Below are 17,144 nucleotides of genomic sequence, written 5' to 3'. Positions count from 1 at the left end.
ACTCAGAGGTCACGTAACCACCTTGTCAAAACTCCTCCAACAACCCAGTAATTCTGAATCAGTAAATAGGTCATCAAAAGCGCCTAACCTGCAAGTTGGAATGGTGATGACTTTAAATAGCAGTGTTGGGCGGTCCTTGTGCTATCAAGCATATATTCAGCAGTGCATGTTAACGGGAGTGGTGAGATCCAAAATAGTAGGTCAGGGTGTTACATACTGAATGAAGTCATAATCTGCCCAATCTGCATACTTTCTTGTGCTACTACTCTTACATGTTGTTCAGGGTGGTCCTTGTTGGAAGTGGTCAGGAACGGTTCCCCAACCATTTCTCACCTCAACAAACTGCCATAGCAGCTAAATCACTGGCGAGACAGAGCCTAGCTTAGAACGCCAGAAATTTAAGTTTTTGTAATCAATGTAAGAAAAGTTACTAGAGTAGTGATACGTTAAGCACAGTCCACCAATAAATGGCACAAAGTGGGATCTTTGCTTCCTATAATTTTTGTTGTGGTTAGCCAAGTGTTTCTCATACACACATGTTCAAAAGTCTCCAAACCAATCTACTAAATAATTTTTAAAGTTTTGTTGACCCAAAATGGCCAGGATTTTCTGCTCGTTTACATCAGGCAGGTTCACCTTCGGGACAGGAAAATATTGCAAGAAGTGCAAAGTCGAGTTTTACGTCGGCGTAAATGCGTGACGCTTTTGTCCCCTCCCCCCATCAGTGACGGAGTACGTTTCCCAATGTTCAATGTCGGGAACATCATTACAATAAATTAGCATATGATTAGCAGGCCTTACACTGAAAACACCCCACTTCCTGGCACTGCCAAGACATGTACCATGGTACTGTCTGGGCACACCAAGCACTGCCTGGCCTCCCCTGGACCCCTGACACTGCCTGAGCAGTGTCAGGGGTGCACGGTTAGTGCCATGGGTGTACCCAGGCAGTGCCTGGGGCAGTGCCTGTGTAGCACCAGGGGGTGTCTGGGCAATGGCAGTGATGCCTTGGCATGACAGGGCAGAGTCGGGATTCTTGGACAGCGCTGGGGATGCCCTGGGAAGTGCCAGTGTGAACTGGTTTTCTCACTGTGCGCTGAGACAGCTTTTAGAAATGGCGCCCCGATCCTCCCGCTTCTAATTTGCTGGCGGACGCCCCACCATCAATGTCGTGGAACCCATGACTTGGAACTTTTTTTCAAAATTGCTGCATTATATGGCAGAGAAGGTCACCATTGCAGTCGGTGGATTCAACACCATTTTTCCTATCCGACATCGGCCTTTGCCAATATCACGACTGTACGCTTTCCTTTGAAAGAACATACCCGAATTAACCAATCTGGAGAGCTAAAGTAGAATTTGGCAGGCAAGTGTGAAGAGCAACATTGGTGCAATGTAGTCTGCGAAAATCCGTCAGCCAATCAGCACAGAGCACTGGTAAACTTCCACTGTTTGTCTACCAAACAGGGGGCGCATAAAATCCAGCCCAATGTTATGATTATCTTCTCATTCATTCAGCTGTAGTTCTCATTCAAACAGATCTCTGTTTCTTATCTCCAAGTAGTTGCACATGTCTTGTGTTTTAACAGCAACGACCATCATAAATCTTACAGCACAGAAAGAGGCCATTTGGCCCAACATGCCCACATTTAAAGAGCTAGCCAATTAATCCCACTTTGCTGCTCTTTTCCCTTAGCTTTGTTTTCCAATTAACTCTTGCTTTTAGATTCATGATATTGTTAAAACAAATTCTCACACTCTGTACTGTTTAGCCCACAGTAGTGTGAGTAAGGATCTATATACACTCCAGAAATGTACTTGTTTTACAATACCAGAGAACAGGACACAGAACTTGTTCTTTGATACTAGTATATTTTGATACTAGAGATCCATCCGTCTTTATAACCATTGCACTCCTTTCAAGGGTTGCACCTACTTAACTTTTTTCAATTTTGCTACATTCATTCTATACTTTATTTAATAACTGACTGTGCTGCACAAGGAAATAAGCTCCGTCAGTTTGACCCATGACCTGTACAAGAAATTAATATATCAACTAATTCTGTTCTTTTTTAAGAACACTTATCCTAAGTGATTCAATTAATTTTCTTCTTCACTTTGTTTTCTTCTTCAAATTAATTCAATCTTAAAGTTGCAGGTCTTGCTTGCCAAATAACCTACCCGTTTCCACATTCAAATTGAGCAACGCAATGCAGCAGGCTAAGGAAGAAAAGTAAACTGCATATAGAAGAGACTAAAAAAGGGAATCTTAGATAGGAATAGACACAATTCCTGCTGACAGCCTTGTTTCAATCGAACTCCTACTGGTAGCCCCAACCTAACTCCCACCAGCAACCCCAACCAAACGTCTACTGACAGCCCTGACTTGACCTGACTCCCAATGGAATCCAGCTCAAACACTGAAACAAATGGACTTAAAATAAACATCATTACTCTTAATGTGAAGATGATGGTATATATGGTTAATTAAGTTATAAGTGTTCGTGGCTTTAAAAAAAATGAAATAAATAAATTATGCACTGAAATTAACGACCTCACAGGTGATAAGTCAGATGAAGGTAGGTTTAACTCAATATTATACTCTGAGGCACCGATTATTGTAACAAGGGAGGAGATGGATTGGAGGTGCACCAAAACATTCTAAAATAGTCTAGCTTTGGTGCTCAACACCCATAAACCATTAATCATAAAGCACTGTTGAAAAGCTTCGCAACATGTGGTATCAATAAAAACAAAACACTATAAACATTCTGACCTGATACTTCTCTCCAGAAACTTTTAGCTCTTTTTCAGTTCTGTGTAGTGCCAGTTCCTGTCGCTGTAGCAGCTGCTGAGTTTGTTGAAGTAATTTTAAAACTTCCTAATGGAAACAAATTATTTTTAATGTTTTTTTTTAACAATATGTAAAATATAACTAGGAGCTCAAGAGTACAGTGTCTTCTAGAAGCTAGCAACTATGCATATGTGTACACTGCATGTTCTTCAATTCACTCACTGTTAAATATAAAACTGCAAGCACCACAGCATAATATTAATACACCATATTAATAATTTCAAACATGCACTTTATTTTGTTAAATTACTGCAAAGAACAGATACCTAGAAGACAGTTAAAGGTTCAATACAATCCCAAGAAATTATTTTTATAAATGCAACAGTTTGGACATTATCTGAACCCTTAATAGCCTGTTGCCATTTGACTCTTTATACTGCCCATATTTCAAATTAAAACTTGGAATAACTTAAAAAACCTCCAAACAAATTGAATACTTTGGCAATTATTGACAATTTATATGCAAGAAATTCTAAATCAGGGATAAAATTAAAACAAAATTGAATAAACTAAAAATAAAATGAAAGATTCATGTTACCAAGGTATTTCATATCAGTATGTGAAAAAGCATATGGAAGTGAACAGCTGAGCAATACTGGTAGAAAGTGGCAAGAAGAGTCTTGTTCCACTGTTATTTATAATCCGAGAGTTACACCCATGCTTTAATAGTTTATTGAAGTTAGCTCGCATAAAAAAAAAACTTGTTAAGGATTGTTAAATTTTGGTTAGTTCTGCTCAGCCAATTCATTACTCACAGACATTACATGTGAATTGGCTTAAAAAATGAAGGGCAAAATGTCCAAATTTAAATAGTGTTACCAGAAGCAATCGTGATCTGGGAGGGGGAAGGGAGTGGGGTGGACTGGGGGATGGTGGAATGGAAGTGCAGGAGATGCAGCCACATCCCAGTTATTGAGGTGGCAGTCCAGCCCAAATCTCCTGGGCAGTCCTGACCCGATTTCTGCTGGCAGCTCCAATCCTGGTACAACCTGACTCCCACATTTCTGACAGCTCACACAATGAAAAGAATGATTGAATTTAATTCTGATAAGTAAGCCACAACGTTATTGCTTTGTATAACTTCACTGTTAATATATCAGAGAAAGATTTGTATTGACAATAACATTGCAAAACATTTCACAAAGAAATGCGTTGGAATACAATAGCTATTATGTAGAGGGGCCACGGTAGCCATATATATCAAGACCAAACAAGTAACAATGAGATGAATTATGAGTTCATCTGGGTAATAGATGAGGGAGGAATGTTGGCCAGGACAGTGGGAGAATATTTTGTTCTTCTTTGAACAGTGCCATAGAAATTTAAACTGGGAAGAAAAAATTAGGAGAGGCAATGTGAACTAAATAGCATAATTTTAAAGAGGGTGCAGAAACAGAAACCTGCATCGGAGGTAGACATAAACAAATCTTTGACGGAGGCAAGACAAGTTGGCATGGATACGAGACCTTTAACTTCATAAATAGAGGAATAGAGTACAAAAGCAATTAAGTAATATTAAACTTTGATAAAGCACTGATCAAACCTCAGCTGGTGTACTTTGTCCAGTTCTAGATGCCATACTTTATGAAAAAAATCATAGAATCATGGAATTTACAGTGCAGAATTTTAATTTTAATTTATTTAATTTTATTTAAAAAAATTAAAAACATGCAGAATGAGGCCATTCGGCCCATCAAGTCTGCACCGGCCCTTACAAAGAGCACCCGACTCAAGCCCACGTATCTACACTATCCCCGTAACCCAGTAACCCCACTTAACCTTTTTGGACACTAAGGGCAATTTAGCATGGCCAATCCACCTAACCCGCACATCTTTGGACTGTGGGAGGAAACCGGAGCACCCGGAGGATACCCACACATACACGGGGAGAACGTGCAGACTCCACAGTGACCCAGCCAGGAATCGAACCTGGGACCCTGGAGCTGTGAGGCAACTGTGCTAACCGTTATGCTACCGTGCTGCCCATATGCCAAATGTCATGGCTTTGGAGACAGTACAGAGAAGACTTATTAAAATTATTCCAGAGATGAGGGTCTTTAGTTATGTAGAGACGAGAGGACTTGGAAATGTTCTTCTTGGAGCAGTGAGTCTTAAGAAGAGATGTAATAGAGGTATTAAAATTAAGCTAGCATATATAGGCCAAAACTGTCTCCAAAGGCAAGAGAATCACTAACTGGCAAAAGAGCTAAGTTGAGATGTGGATTTTTTTTAATGTAGCGAGTTATGTGGATCTGTTTTGCCTGAAAGGTTGATGGAAGCAGATTCAACAAAATTGGATATATTTTTGAAAAGGAGTAATTTACAAGGTTATGAGAAGAGAGGAGAGTAGAGTTAAATGGATAGCTCAAAGAGATGGGCTGAATGGACTCTTGCTATTCTGTGTGATTCTACAATACGATTCACCTTAAAAACACAAGCTTTGTTGTAGCTGAAATTATGCATTGTCAAAGGAACCAATCTTTGGATGGGATGCTAAGCCTCCTGAGTGGTAAATTGGTCCGTTCAAAGTTCACCTGTGCACAAACTGACAGCAATGTTGGACTGGCTGTCAGTATGTGTTAATAATGGTGAGATTCTTAGGAAAATCAAGGTGGGCTGCAACTATCATTAGGAATTTAGTCGGACTGCTGGAGGGAGTATGGTTAACAAGGAGTAGAAGTGCATTCTACCTACTGGCACTGTGGTGGTATAACTAGGTTTACGGTACCTATCTGCCATTGGTGCAGAGCACTTGCTGCCCATTGGCTCAGGCCGATCATGTGCCTCTCTGCTGATTGGTTGAGGCTAGTCATGTGACTGCTCACCCATTGGCCGAGAGGCAAGTAGTCCCGCCTATGAGGCGGGGTATAAGAACCCGTAGGACCCGGCAGTCGGCCTTTCTCTGTAAGTCGACTGCCGGGCACACAACTAGTTGATTAAAGCCTGATATATGGAACTTCTTCACGACTCAAGTCCAATTGATGGTACATCAGGCACATATCCCATTCCTTGGCCCAAAACATTCAGCACACTTTTCAGTACACAATCTGCCAGGACCTTGTGTCTCAGTCTGCTAAAACAGGATTTTGTGAAATCGCCACTGGATCATTTCAATTAAAATATTCAGAATCATTACAGTCACGTACCAATTGGGCAGATCCCTTTGTTAATGATAACTGATTCATGTTGAACGGTAACTTCATGAGAAAAGTGACATGCACCCTTATTTTGATTTCATGTGTTATTATTCTATGAGACCAAATCTTTTATTTCGGACATGGCAACACATAACCGCAGAAGCAAAGTTTCACCACTAGCTTGTTGGCAAAGCTTGTTTTAATGCAGTTGGAATAAGTCCATAGTTCTGATCAAATGTTCAAAATACTGACATTTCGATTTTGGATGTAATTTTTTAAGAGTCCCTTTTGCTCTTGGAACTTCAAGCATTTCTTCATTTGTTCTATGATCTGTATGTGGAATTTTAAGATTACAACTTAACATCTGAATTTCAAAAGCTGCTATTTCCTTCCACAAATGTTTATTTATTGTCCATGTTTCTGAGGCATACAGGAAAGTGGATAGAGTTTTTTTTACTTGTTACAAGGTTGAGTTTACTTGCTGTTAACACATCCTTCACCTTTCCAAAATTACTTCCAGCTAACCTCCTTTTTCTGACTTCGGCTTCAATCTAGCATTTTCTGATTAATTTGTCCTAAAGAGACAACTTACCTACTTGTGCAAGTGTGGCACCATCTACTTCAATCTTCACTCTAGTTCCTTCTATGTATTCCTCCTAACTACCTTTGTTTTTGTGTTTTTGGTGTTCATAGTCAATCCATATTGTAAACTTCTAGATTTGACTTGATCTATGATATTTTAAGGCCTCTTCTGATTCTGCGAGTAGCACTGTGTCGTCAGTGTACCACAAATTTGTTATGTTCTTGCATTAAATTTTTACCTCACGAATTTTTAATTCAGCCGTGTTTATTTGCATATAACAGCATTGCTTTATCTTGTACCATTTGAACTATACATCTGAAAGTGCCAAACAACTGTGGTCTGCTGTATTTTAACAAGTGTTCATTTCTTTGTTTTCATTTGTTGCAACAATCAGTAATGTTGTCAATAGATTATCATAGAATTTACAGTGCAGAAGGAGGCCATTCGGCCCATCGAGTCTGCACCGGCTCTTAGAAAGAGCACCTTACCCAAGGTCAACAACTCCACCCTATCCCCATAACCCAGTTACCCCATCCAACACTAAGGGCAATTTTGGACACTAAGGGCAATTTATCATGGCCAATCCACCTAACCTGCACATCTTTGGACTGTGGTAGGAAACCGGAGCACCCGGAGGAAACCCACGCACACACGGGGAGGATGTGCAGACTCCGCACAGACAGTGACCCAAGCCGGAATCGAACCTGGGACCCTGGAGCCGTGAAGCGATTGTGCTATCCACAATGCTACCGCGCTGCCAAATGCCAAAACGCATGGCTTGATATATAACTCCAATGATTGTAGCCTAAATATTACCATTGATGATATTAATAAATGAATACTAATCTATTGATATAACATTCTCCTGCCTGCATTTTATTACAAAGAAGTTGAAACATGCAATTAACTTACGGACAGAGGAATACATTATAAGCACATTAAAATCTCCAATGGTAACAGGTTTAAAAATATTAAAAAGGAATACAATTTCAGTCTATTTACATGCGCATTTTAGTTTATAATAGAGACATTCATCAATTCTTTCATTAAATGGTTTAAATCCAACCTGTTTTTCTTCTTGGACAGTGAATGCGCTTTTAGAGAGTCTCTTGTTTAATTCGGTCTCCTTTTGAAAAAAATAAAAATCCACAAATGTTACACAATTGTTCACAAAATAAAATTCTACATTCTGTTTATATTATGTTGTAATCAGGAATCTGAAATGGCAAAACTGTCTAAAATTAATATTTTGAAATCTTTTGAGTCAATTTGTCGAGCAGCGCAACACAAAGTGGCAAGATATGGGGCACAATTTACCGGCTACATCCCGCCGGAATTGTAATGGGACGGGGCTGATAGATCCCAGGAGAGGCCTCATCTGGGATTCCCGACGGTTGTTACAAGCCGCAAGATCTAACGACATCACACAAGATGTAGTGATCTGGATTCCGCTCACAATGGGCAGGACCCAGTCTAACACAGTTAAGTAAGTTTAAAAACTCATTTAACCGCGCTGATATCGGTACGAACAGCCACCCGGCATCTATCGGCCGGGCGTGGGCGTGGTTTAGCACTGGTCCCCACAAACGGGGACCAGGCGGAACGGGGTCTCGCAGGCGATCGGGAGCCCCGGGTGGTCGACTCTGGCCAGACTGGCATCCTGGTGCCACCCAGGCAGCTTGGCATTGCCAGCATGCCACCCTACTATTTCCACCTGGGCACCTTGGCAGTGCCACCCACCAGGGTGCCAAGCTGGCATTTTGCGCACGCCTGGGATTGGACCCATAGAGGGGCCTGCCTGTATGAGGTGGGGTGCAGAGGGGACCCCTGTATAGGTGGATTGGGTGTTGGGGGGTTATGATAGTGGCATCGGGTGATTGGGGCAATTTAAAAATGGCTCCACTCGCCAGAGCTCCTGAGGGCAGGAAATGCAACTAAATGCGGCCTCGGCAGGGCGCTTCCCACTGAGGCTCAAAAGTGCCATTAGATATCGGGTCATAACGCCTGGAAGGGCCTCGCTAATGCAGCCAGAACAGACTTTTTTTGTAGTTAAATCGCACCCCTGGGTTCCTAGTCTCGGATGTAACTTACGAAATGGTTGCCAAGCACAATTTCTATCAAGGGGAAAGGAAAATTAAGTCATTAGTAATTGCAAAACTCCTCGCCCAAAAAACTATCCACTTATTGAGGGAATGATGCACCAAGGACTCATCTAAGGAGAGCAAATCGTTTTCTTGAGGGTCACAAATATATCTATCTTGCCCCTCTTCGCCAGCTACAGGTATCATCATCAAGTCATACACCTACTGCAGCTGGAATGGCAATAGCCATTGCATGGCATCAAGAATACTTGCCTCCAGCGAACCACTGGGCAGTGTACAACAACTGCCAATAATGACGCTAATTTTCCACTCTTCTATAGTAAGACTTCAGCTAAGCACCTCATTGTAGCAACAGGTTGAGATCAAAAACAATTTGCAGTGGGGAAGGTTGTGGGGGAAAAAATTGGTTCAATACTTTCCTGCATCACAGTAGCTTTTTCAAAATGCTGTGTTGCACTGGAAAAGGGATACTTAAAGAAATTGTGTTAAAGACAATTCTGAAAATATTTTCACTTTTCTTGTTACCAATATTATGCTGTAGTGATTCCCCAGCACATGTCATTTTAATTCGCAGAAAGTCAAAATTAGAATAGAGGGAAATTAATTTTCCTCAGTGTAACTCACTTCACTAAGGGTAATTTCGATTCTGTGCTAAAGTGTAATAAATGATAGTGAATCAACTGCCCGTTTTATTTCTCTCCTGAATTCATTTTCATTGATGTAAATCGGGATGCCAATTCACCATCAACTCATTTATATTGTTCTACAGTCAAAATTAACCTTGTTGGAAATGTCAATATTTTTAGAAACACTTTCAGGATATATTAACAGATCCCAAGAAGAACATCACTGTGAAATAATTTGTCTTCATATCTGATTAATTCTAGCTTAAGAGTAAATAGTAGCTGAATTTTTAATTTGTTGTGAAACCATCTGTAGTTTTCGCTTGAGTTCTTGTAGCGTTTGTTGCTGTGCTGTAAGATGGATGTTTTCTTCTCCCAGTTTGCACTGAGAAGTGACCTTGGATCTTATCAAGTCTGCAGTTACTTTCTCCAATTCCTGAACAGAGACATAAATGTACAATAGGTCATTTGAATTTCATTCATTTTGAAACTTCCATTTCTTTAAATTAAAATCTAAACAACTCTGCAATGTCTAAAAAGCAAGCTGGTGCACGGGTAGCCATTACAAGCAAAATTCTTCCAGTTCAACAGCTTCCCTTTCAATTCCACGAGAACGGTACATATTTAAATCATTAATTTACTCCACTACTTGAACTGATGGGTGTAAAAAATAAATGCAACACGCTTTGATCTCAATTAATGGCAACTCATGGAACTTCAAGTCATAAATATTCTGCCCTTTTCTCCCCCACCCCCTCCCTTTCTGGTTTCGGGTAGTCTGCTTTATATCCTTCGCTCCTTGAGCACATTGACATTTACTCAGGCAAACGGCAGAGGTTATGAATGTAGCTTTCTGATAGTATCAAGGATTCTTGATGATGCCATCATATAGGACTAAGCATTCAGCACAGTAATAGTATTATCTGGCAAATGTTTGGTCTGTTTAACTTTTCTCTGAAAAACTGGAATTCCATCTTATCACATCACAATTGTTGAACTGCTCTGGACTAAATCAAATTTGCAGGTTTAATTTTATGTGGTAATTGCACGTGAATTCTAGTTTTACATCCACATTCTAAACACAGACTTTCATTAATTAAACATATACATATACTCATGGACAACAAAATTACCTATACATTAATTTAATTAATTTACATCAATTCAGCAGTCAGTGCTGCTAACGTGCAGGGATGGACTGAAATTAGAAACAGGAGTGGGTCATTCAGCCCTTCGAACATGTTTGAGATCACAGTTGATTTGCATCCTTATTCCATTTGCCCACCTTGGTTCCAATAACCTTATTATGCTTGATTAGGAAAAAATCAGCGATGTCATATTTAAAATGGGAATCTGCAGAAGGGCCTGGACATTTCATGATTCTCTCGTATTTTACAGGAATTGTCCTATATCTCATTCATTTTATCTAAATTATGTCAGCTAAATCTTTCTGAAACCAATCGACAGAAAAACAGGACACACGGCAAATTCGAAGTGAAGGAAGAACTTATTATTTTTATGACGATAAATACAAATTAATTTGGAGACTGTGGGTCCTGTGGAAATCCACTGTTTGTTGGTGAGCAATTTCAACATTATTGCAGCTATTTTGCAAATGATGCCAGCTTACAGATCCCAAATCAAAGGAATACAGTATTACAAGTAGATTGTGATTTTTAAATGCATATTTCTATTCGACAGAACAACATGAACCAGTAACACTTCCTGAGTAAATATGTCATCATCCTCCCTGGCACATACTTTGGGCACGATTTAGCGAAAAAAGAGCACCGTTTTGGGAGTGAGAGTGGGGTGCTTCTCTTCTTGGTGCCCGCAGCGCCGAGAACCCCACTGTCAACAGGACTTACCTCACTTCCTGCACTGCTCATTGTGCGGGAAGAGATTAGGATGCCATTTTAAATGCGGCCCCGATCTCTGGACCAAATCCCCCCCCCCCAAACCTGGCTCTAGACCCCCCCCCCCCCCAATGTGTCTCTTTGGGGGTCCCCTCACCCACCTCTTAAGGGCAAGGCACCCATGGGCCCAATCCCTGGCATGGCAACCTGGCACCCAGACACCTTGGCATTGCCAGCCTAGCAGTGCCCCAGCCAACCTGGCAGCACCACACAAGCACCCTGACAATGCATTTTTTCCTGGGTGCTGGGATAATCCGATGCAGACAAATTTAAATGAGCCCAATGGTTAATTTAAAATATGTTAATATGGATCGCGCACAGCGCGGGCGAGATCCAGATTGTGATGTCTTGCGAGATCTCATTAGATCTCACAAGGCGTTCAGAGTGTCACATATTTTGCGAGAGGCCTCTCACGAGAATTAACAGCCTTGTCACGTCACCTAATCAGGCATGACAAAGCCGGTCGATCGCACCCTTCATATCCTCTAAGGCAGGGGTGGGCAAACTTTTCCGTGCAAGGGCCACATTCAGAAATTCACAATTTTAAAGGGCTGCATAGTATATTAAGTAAAATAATTACTTCACCCGGTTATGATTCTGGGCGCCTCATATAGAACATAGAACAGTACAGCAGAGAACAGGCCCTTCGGCCCTCGACGTTGTGCCGAGCAATGATCACCCTACTCAAGTCAATGTATCCACCCTATACCAGTAAGTAACCTAACAGCCCCCCCCCATTAACCTTAAAAAATAAAAAAATAAAATTTTTTTTTTTTTTTTTAAATGACTTGGTGGGCCGCATAAAGACCTTTGGCGGGCCGTAGTTTGCCCACCCCTGCTCTAAGGTCATGAGGCAGGATTTTGCATTATTGGGCATTATCTACCGGTCACGCTGTGCCCGAAAAGCAGTGAGCCCCGGCTCAAAATGGCCGGTAAATAACTGGAGACCCGGCTCCCAGGATCTATCTAGTTTGCTATGCCTCACGAGATCTAACGCAATTTCGCAAGACGTCACAACGTGAAGCCCACCCTTTGCGGCTTTGATCACTTTTTGGCAAATCTATTGTGAAACAGCTAGTCTCACTCTAATATGCAGTTCCCTGAGGTAACCGAGGTGTTGCGATCTATCCCCTTTGCCTTGGAGACGTCGGGCGAGCGCTGTTCAGTGCTGGTCTCCACAAACATTCAGTGCTGGTCTCCACAAACAGGGACCAGATGGAACAGCACTTGTGGGGATCTTTTGGCAATGCCAAATTGGCGCCCTCGCTGGCAGGGGCATAGCCAGTGTGCCAGGCTGGCAGTGCCAAGCTGGCATTTTTCACATGGCGGTGATTGGGCTAAGGGGGTGCACTGCATGGGGGGGGGTGCTGGGGACCACGGGGGGTGTGTGTGTGTGTGTGTTGGGTTCCACCTTACAATATGTTGGGGCTTGGGGTTTCGGAGGTCGCGTCGAGAGCTCAAGAGGCCATTTAAAAATGGTGTCCCGATCCCTCACTGCATTGAGATGTTCCGGCGAGCGGAGCTCCTCAGTACAGAAAATAGGGCTGAGTGTAGCTTTGGGCGCACGTTCCCTGCTGAGGTTCCGTATCTAACTGGATGGCCGTTAGATAGCAGATGTTTTTCAGCGCTGCTAGTGCTGGAAAACATGCAGTTAAGTGAGCGCTGTGGGACTTTTTCCATTTGTTTAGATCGGGCCCAATATTCCTTGTTGAAAGCATAAATCCTAGGAATACTACAGAATGTTTACATAAATTACATGCAATTAATCATGATACATTAATTTTTAAAGTATATTTTTATAAAATGTCTGGTCTACCCATCCAGTTCCATCATTATTGATAGCACCATAGAAATGTTATGGTGCAAAAAGAGGCCATTCAGCCCATCATTTCTGTGCCAGCCAAGAAAAAGAGAAAGGAATCTAGTTGCTCAATTTAATCCCACTTTCCAGCATCAGGTCTGTAGTCTTGTAGGTTACAGCACTTCAGATGCCATATCCAAGTTCCTTTTAAATGAGTTGAGCATTTCAGCTTCAACCACCAACTTCGGCAGCGAATTCTAGGTGCCCACCATTCTCTGCACGATTAGAGTTTTCCTCATGTCTCCTCTAATCCTTCTACCAATCACCTTAAATCTATGCTGCTGGTAATTGACCCCTCAGCTAGGGGAAACAAGTCTTTCCTGCCTACCCTGTTAAGGCCCCTCATGATTCTGTACACCCCATGGCCTCCTCAGGTTTGAAAAAAAAACAACCCCAGCCTATCCAGTCTCTCGTCATAGCTGCAATTTTCAAGTCCTGGCAATATTCTTGCAAATATCCTCTGCACTCGCTCCAGAGCAATTGTGTCAGTGATAGGCAACCTAGGCTAGTGAGTGAGCGATACGAATGGCGCTCCTTCATCTGAGTGGGGCTGCAAGATTGAAAACAGGTTTGTTCATTAACCATGACGCCATGAATGAGATTAATAACATTCAATACATGCTAAATATTTCACAATGAGTAATAGAAAATGCTTAATACTTAATATATTAAGGCACTATCAAATTTAAATGGTAAAAACAAAATAAATATTTAACTTTGGATACAGATGGAGGACACGCTCTCACAGTCAATGTTGTGTGTAATCAGCAAGCATCTCACTTCACTTGCTCTCCCTTTATGTGCGATTCATCTCCGTCATACCAGTAGGCAAAAAATTGTGTGAACGGAAATCAGCTGATTGTGGCAACTCTGCACGTGGGCAACGGTCAACAAAATGTTTCGTGGGGCACGCTCAAAACCCAGATGAGCCGCATGTAGTCCCCGGACCACAGGTTGTCCACCACTGAATTATGTCCTTCCTATAATGACCAGAATTGTAAGTAAAACTCCAGCTGTGGCCTAACCAGCATTTTCCGCAGTTCCATCATTACATCCCTGCTTTTGTATTCAATACCTCACCCAATAAAGGAATGCATTCCGTATGCTTGTCTCCCTGTCTTGCACCTTCAAGGACCTGTGGACTTGCACTCCCAAGTCTCGCACTCCTTCAACCCCATTCAATATCTTCCTCTTTATTGAGTATTCCCTTGCTTTGTTTGTCCTCCCCAAATGCATTACCTCACACTTCACCGGATTTAATTCCATTTGCCACTTCCCAGCCACTCAACCAAACCATTGATATGATTCTATCCTCTTCACTGTAAATTACCTGGCCAATTTTTGTATCATCTCTAAATTTCCCAATCATGCTGCTCACATTTAAGTCCAAATTATTAATATATACAACACTCAGAAAGGCCCCCAACACTGAGCCCTGAGGAACACCACGGGGAACTGTTTCCCATTTGTGAAAATATCCATCATCTATTACCCTTTGTTTCCTGTCACTGAGACAATTTTGGATCCAGCCTGCCACCTACCCCTGTATTCCATGAGATCTCACTTTTCTGACTAGTCTGCCATGTGGGACCTTGTCAAATGCCTAACTGAAATCCATTAAACAATACCCACTCATCAATTCCCCTCGTTACTTCCTCAAAAATTGTTATCAAGTTAGTAAGACATGGGGCGAAATTCTCAGACCCCACGCCGATCGGCGAGCTGGGAGGCCTCTCCCGCTGCCAAGGTTTGAACCACCTCTGGTGGCGGCGGGATCGGCGGCGCGAGCGGGCCCCCGGGGGGGCATGGCCGATCAGACCCCGGGGGGTGCCCCCACAGTGGCCAGGCCCACGATCAGGGCCCACCGATCGGCGGGCGGGCCAGTGCCGTGGGGGCACTCTTTTTCTTCCGCCGCCGCCACTGCCTCCACCATGGCGGAAGCAGAAGAGAATCCCCCAGCGCGCATGCGACGGTGATGACGACAGCGGCAGCTGCCGCTGACGTCATCACCGGCGCCTGCGCGAACCGGCGAAGGCCCTTCGGCCAGCCCCGGCGCCGGGCGTCAAAGGCCGCTGGTGCGGTTTTGGCGCCAGTCGGCGTGGTACCAACCGCTCCGGCGCGGGCCTAGCCCCCAAAGGTGTGGAGAATTCCGCACCTTTGGGGAGGCCCAACGCCAGAGTGGTTGGCGCCACTCCCCTACGCCGGGACCCCCCGCCCTGCCGGGTAGGGGAGAATCCCGCCCCATTGATCTCCCCTTAACAAGACTATGTGAACTCTGCTGATTATGATAAACATCTTTCCTTTTTCATTATGTAAGGCTCTGTATATTTTAGTCAGCAGTTTTTAAGAATATTTAAGGAGGAGAGAGGCAGAGGTTGATGGGTTAAATTCTAGAACTTAGGACCAAGATGGCAGAAGGCACAGCTGCCAAATGTGAAGTGGAGGAAGTAGAACATGATTGGTAATACCACTGTATATATATGTGTGTGCCTCTATTAGGGGATGTACAATAGTACCTGCTATTACAGGTTTGTCGGTAAGCCCCTGCATAGTTTGTCGGTAAGCCCCTGCCGGCTAGCTCTGCTCACAGGGAGCAGTATAAATATCCATGAGGTCTCCTGAGCTGCCATTTTACAGCTCCACTTGAGGGAATAACATCTCACGGTAATAAAGCCTCTTTTGTACCGTTTTGTGTTTCTGTGTGCAATTGTTAGCGCATCAATGATTAAGAGGCCATAGTTAAAGTAACATCAGAGGGTTATAGCTATATGAGATTACAAATATGGGAAAGGGTGAAGTCACAGAAACAACTGAATACAAGGTTAGGAATTTTCAGATTGTGGCCAGGAGTTAATGTCGATCGGGGACACAGAGATGGTGTGTATTAGGATACAAGCAGCAGAGTTTTGAAAAAGCTCAAGTTCATGTAAGGTGGAAGATGAGGGGATATCCACAGGAAAGCATTGGAACAGTTGACTCAAGAGGTTAACAAAGCAGGGGTGCAGATTTTAGCAGCAGCAATGCCGATTCAGGGGATTGGTGATGTGTGTAGGAGATGAACAATGTTTGGAACTGAAATAAAACTTTGTAATAAAGATTATGGGGTTCAAAGCTCAGGACAGGGCCAAATAGAACACCTAGATTTTCACCAGTTTGTTTCAGTCTATCACCAGAAAGGGAAACTGAACTTATGATGAAGGAATAGAGTTTGTTACAGGAACTAAAGACGGTTGCTTTGGTTTTCCTAGTGTCTAATTGAAGAAAATTACAGCTCACCTATATCAGGCAAGCAGTTTGATAGCAAAAAGGAAATGGAGGTGATAAAATATTGGTAATTAGTTAGCAATGTGTGTGCTAACCATACATGTGGAGCCTGACATGGCAAATAGCACAATGCACCCCAAGAGCCATTGAACATTCTGCGTTCAGCACAAACATTCTTCCCCTGTGTAATTTACAATCCCATGTTCAGAGACCCAAACTGATGTAATCAAATCGACAATTCCCATACAAAATAATCGACAATTCCGAGATGATCTTGGCTCCAACACACGTTTTGGGAATGCACCTCTTTCTTCACACATCGGATATCCCTATGTATAGGAGTCTCTCCCCAATGATGAACCCCTGACCTTACTTGAGCAGTGCTCTGGACTGGAGAATGTAGAAAGGAGCGAGACAGGTTTAATGGAACTCACACAATAAAAGGGCATGTTATGAAGAAGTCGGTTAGGAGGGAGGGAATCCCTACTAACGAGAAAGAGAAACACATGCCTGCCACTGGGCATGTGAGAATAGGGAAGAAATTGATAATATCCATGACTCTGATGGGAGGAGAAGGTATAGTGTTGGTGTTGCAGCCCTTCACTTAGAAAACATATTTACTTCATTTGAACAACGCCAGGAAGGAACCACTGCTATATATTTACCGTATCAGCTAATCCAAATTTGTAATTCGCCAGTTTTATTTTGAGCTTTGAACATAGTAGGCAATGGGTGGGATTTTCCTCCCCTTCTGTGGTGTGTTCTCCAGCAGCGAAGGGCAACTCGCCAGTAGCCAGCGGCAGG

General features: G+C 42.7%; 1 protein-coding gene across 10 annotated transcripts in view; it reads right to left on the bottom strand.

Moving 5' to 3' along the window:
* Window positions 1–17,144, bottom strand: part of LOC119971764 (coiled-coil domain-containing protein 73-like) — a 335,430-nt gene that overhangs the window by 90,963 nt on the left and 227,323 nt on the right. For all 10 annotated transcript variants that reach the window (XM_038807840.1, XM_038807834.1, XM_038807833.1 and 7 more), the window contains 3 exons: window positions 9,607–9,735; window positions 7,641–7,700; window positions 2,777–2,881 (listed from right to left, as the gene is read on the bottom strand). In XM_038807840.1, the coding sequence (XP_038663768.1) occupies window positions 2,777–2,881; window positions 7,641–7,700; window positions 9,607–9,735 (294 nt within the window). The remainder of the gene's footprint in view (window positions 1–2,776; window positions 2,882–7,640; window positions 7,701–9,606; window positions 9,736–17,144) is intronic.

Source organism: Scyliorhinus canicula, chromosome 9 (assembly GCF_902713615.1).
Source record: "Scyliorhinus canicula chromosome 9, sScyCan1.1, whole genome shotgun sequence".
NCBI classification, from domain to species: domain Eukaryota; kingdom Metazoa; phylum Chordata; class Chondrichthyes; order Carcharhiniformes; family Scyliorhinidae; genus Scyliorhinus; species Scyliorhinus canicula.
Note: the sequence above shows the minus strand (reverse complement) of the source record. Positions and strands in the feature narration are given on the sequence as shown.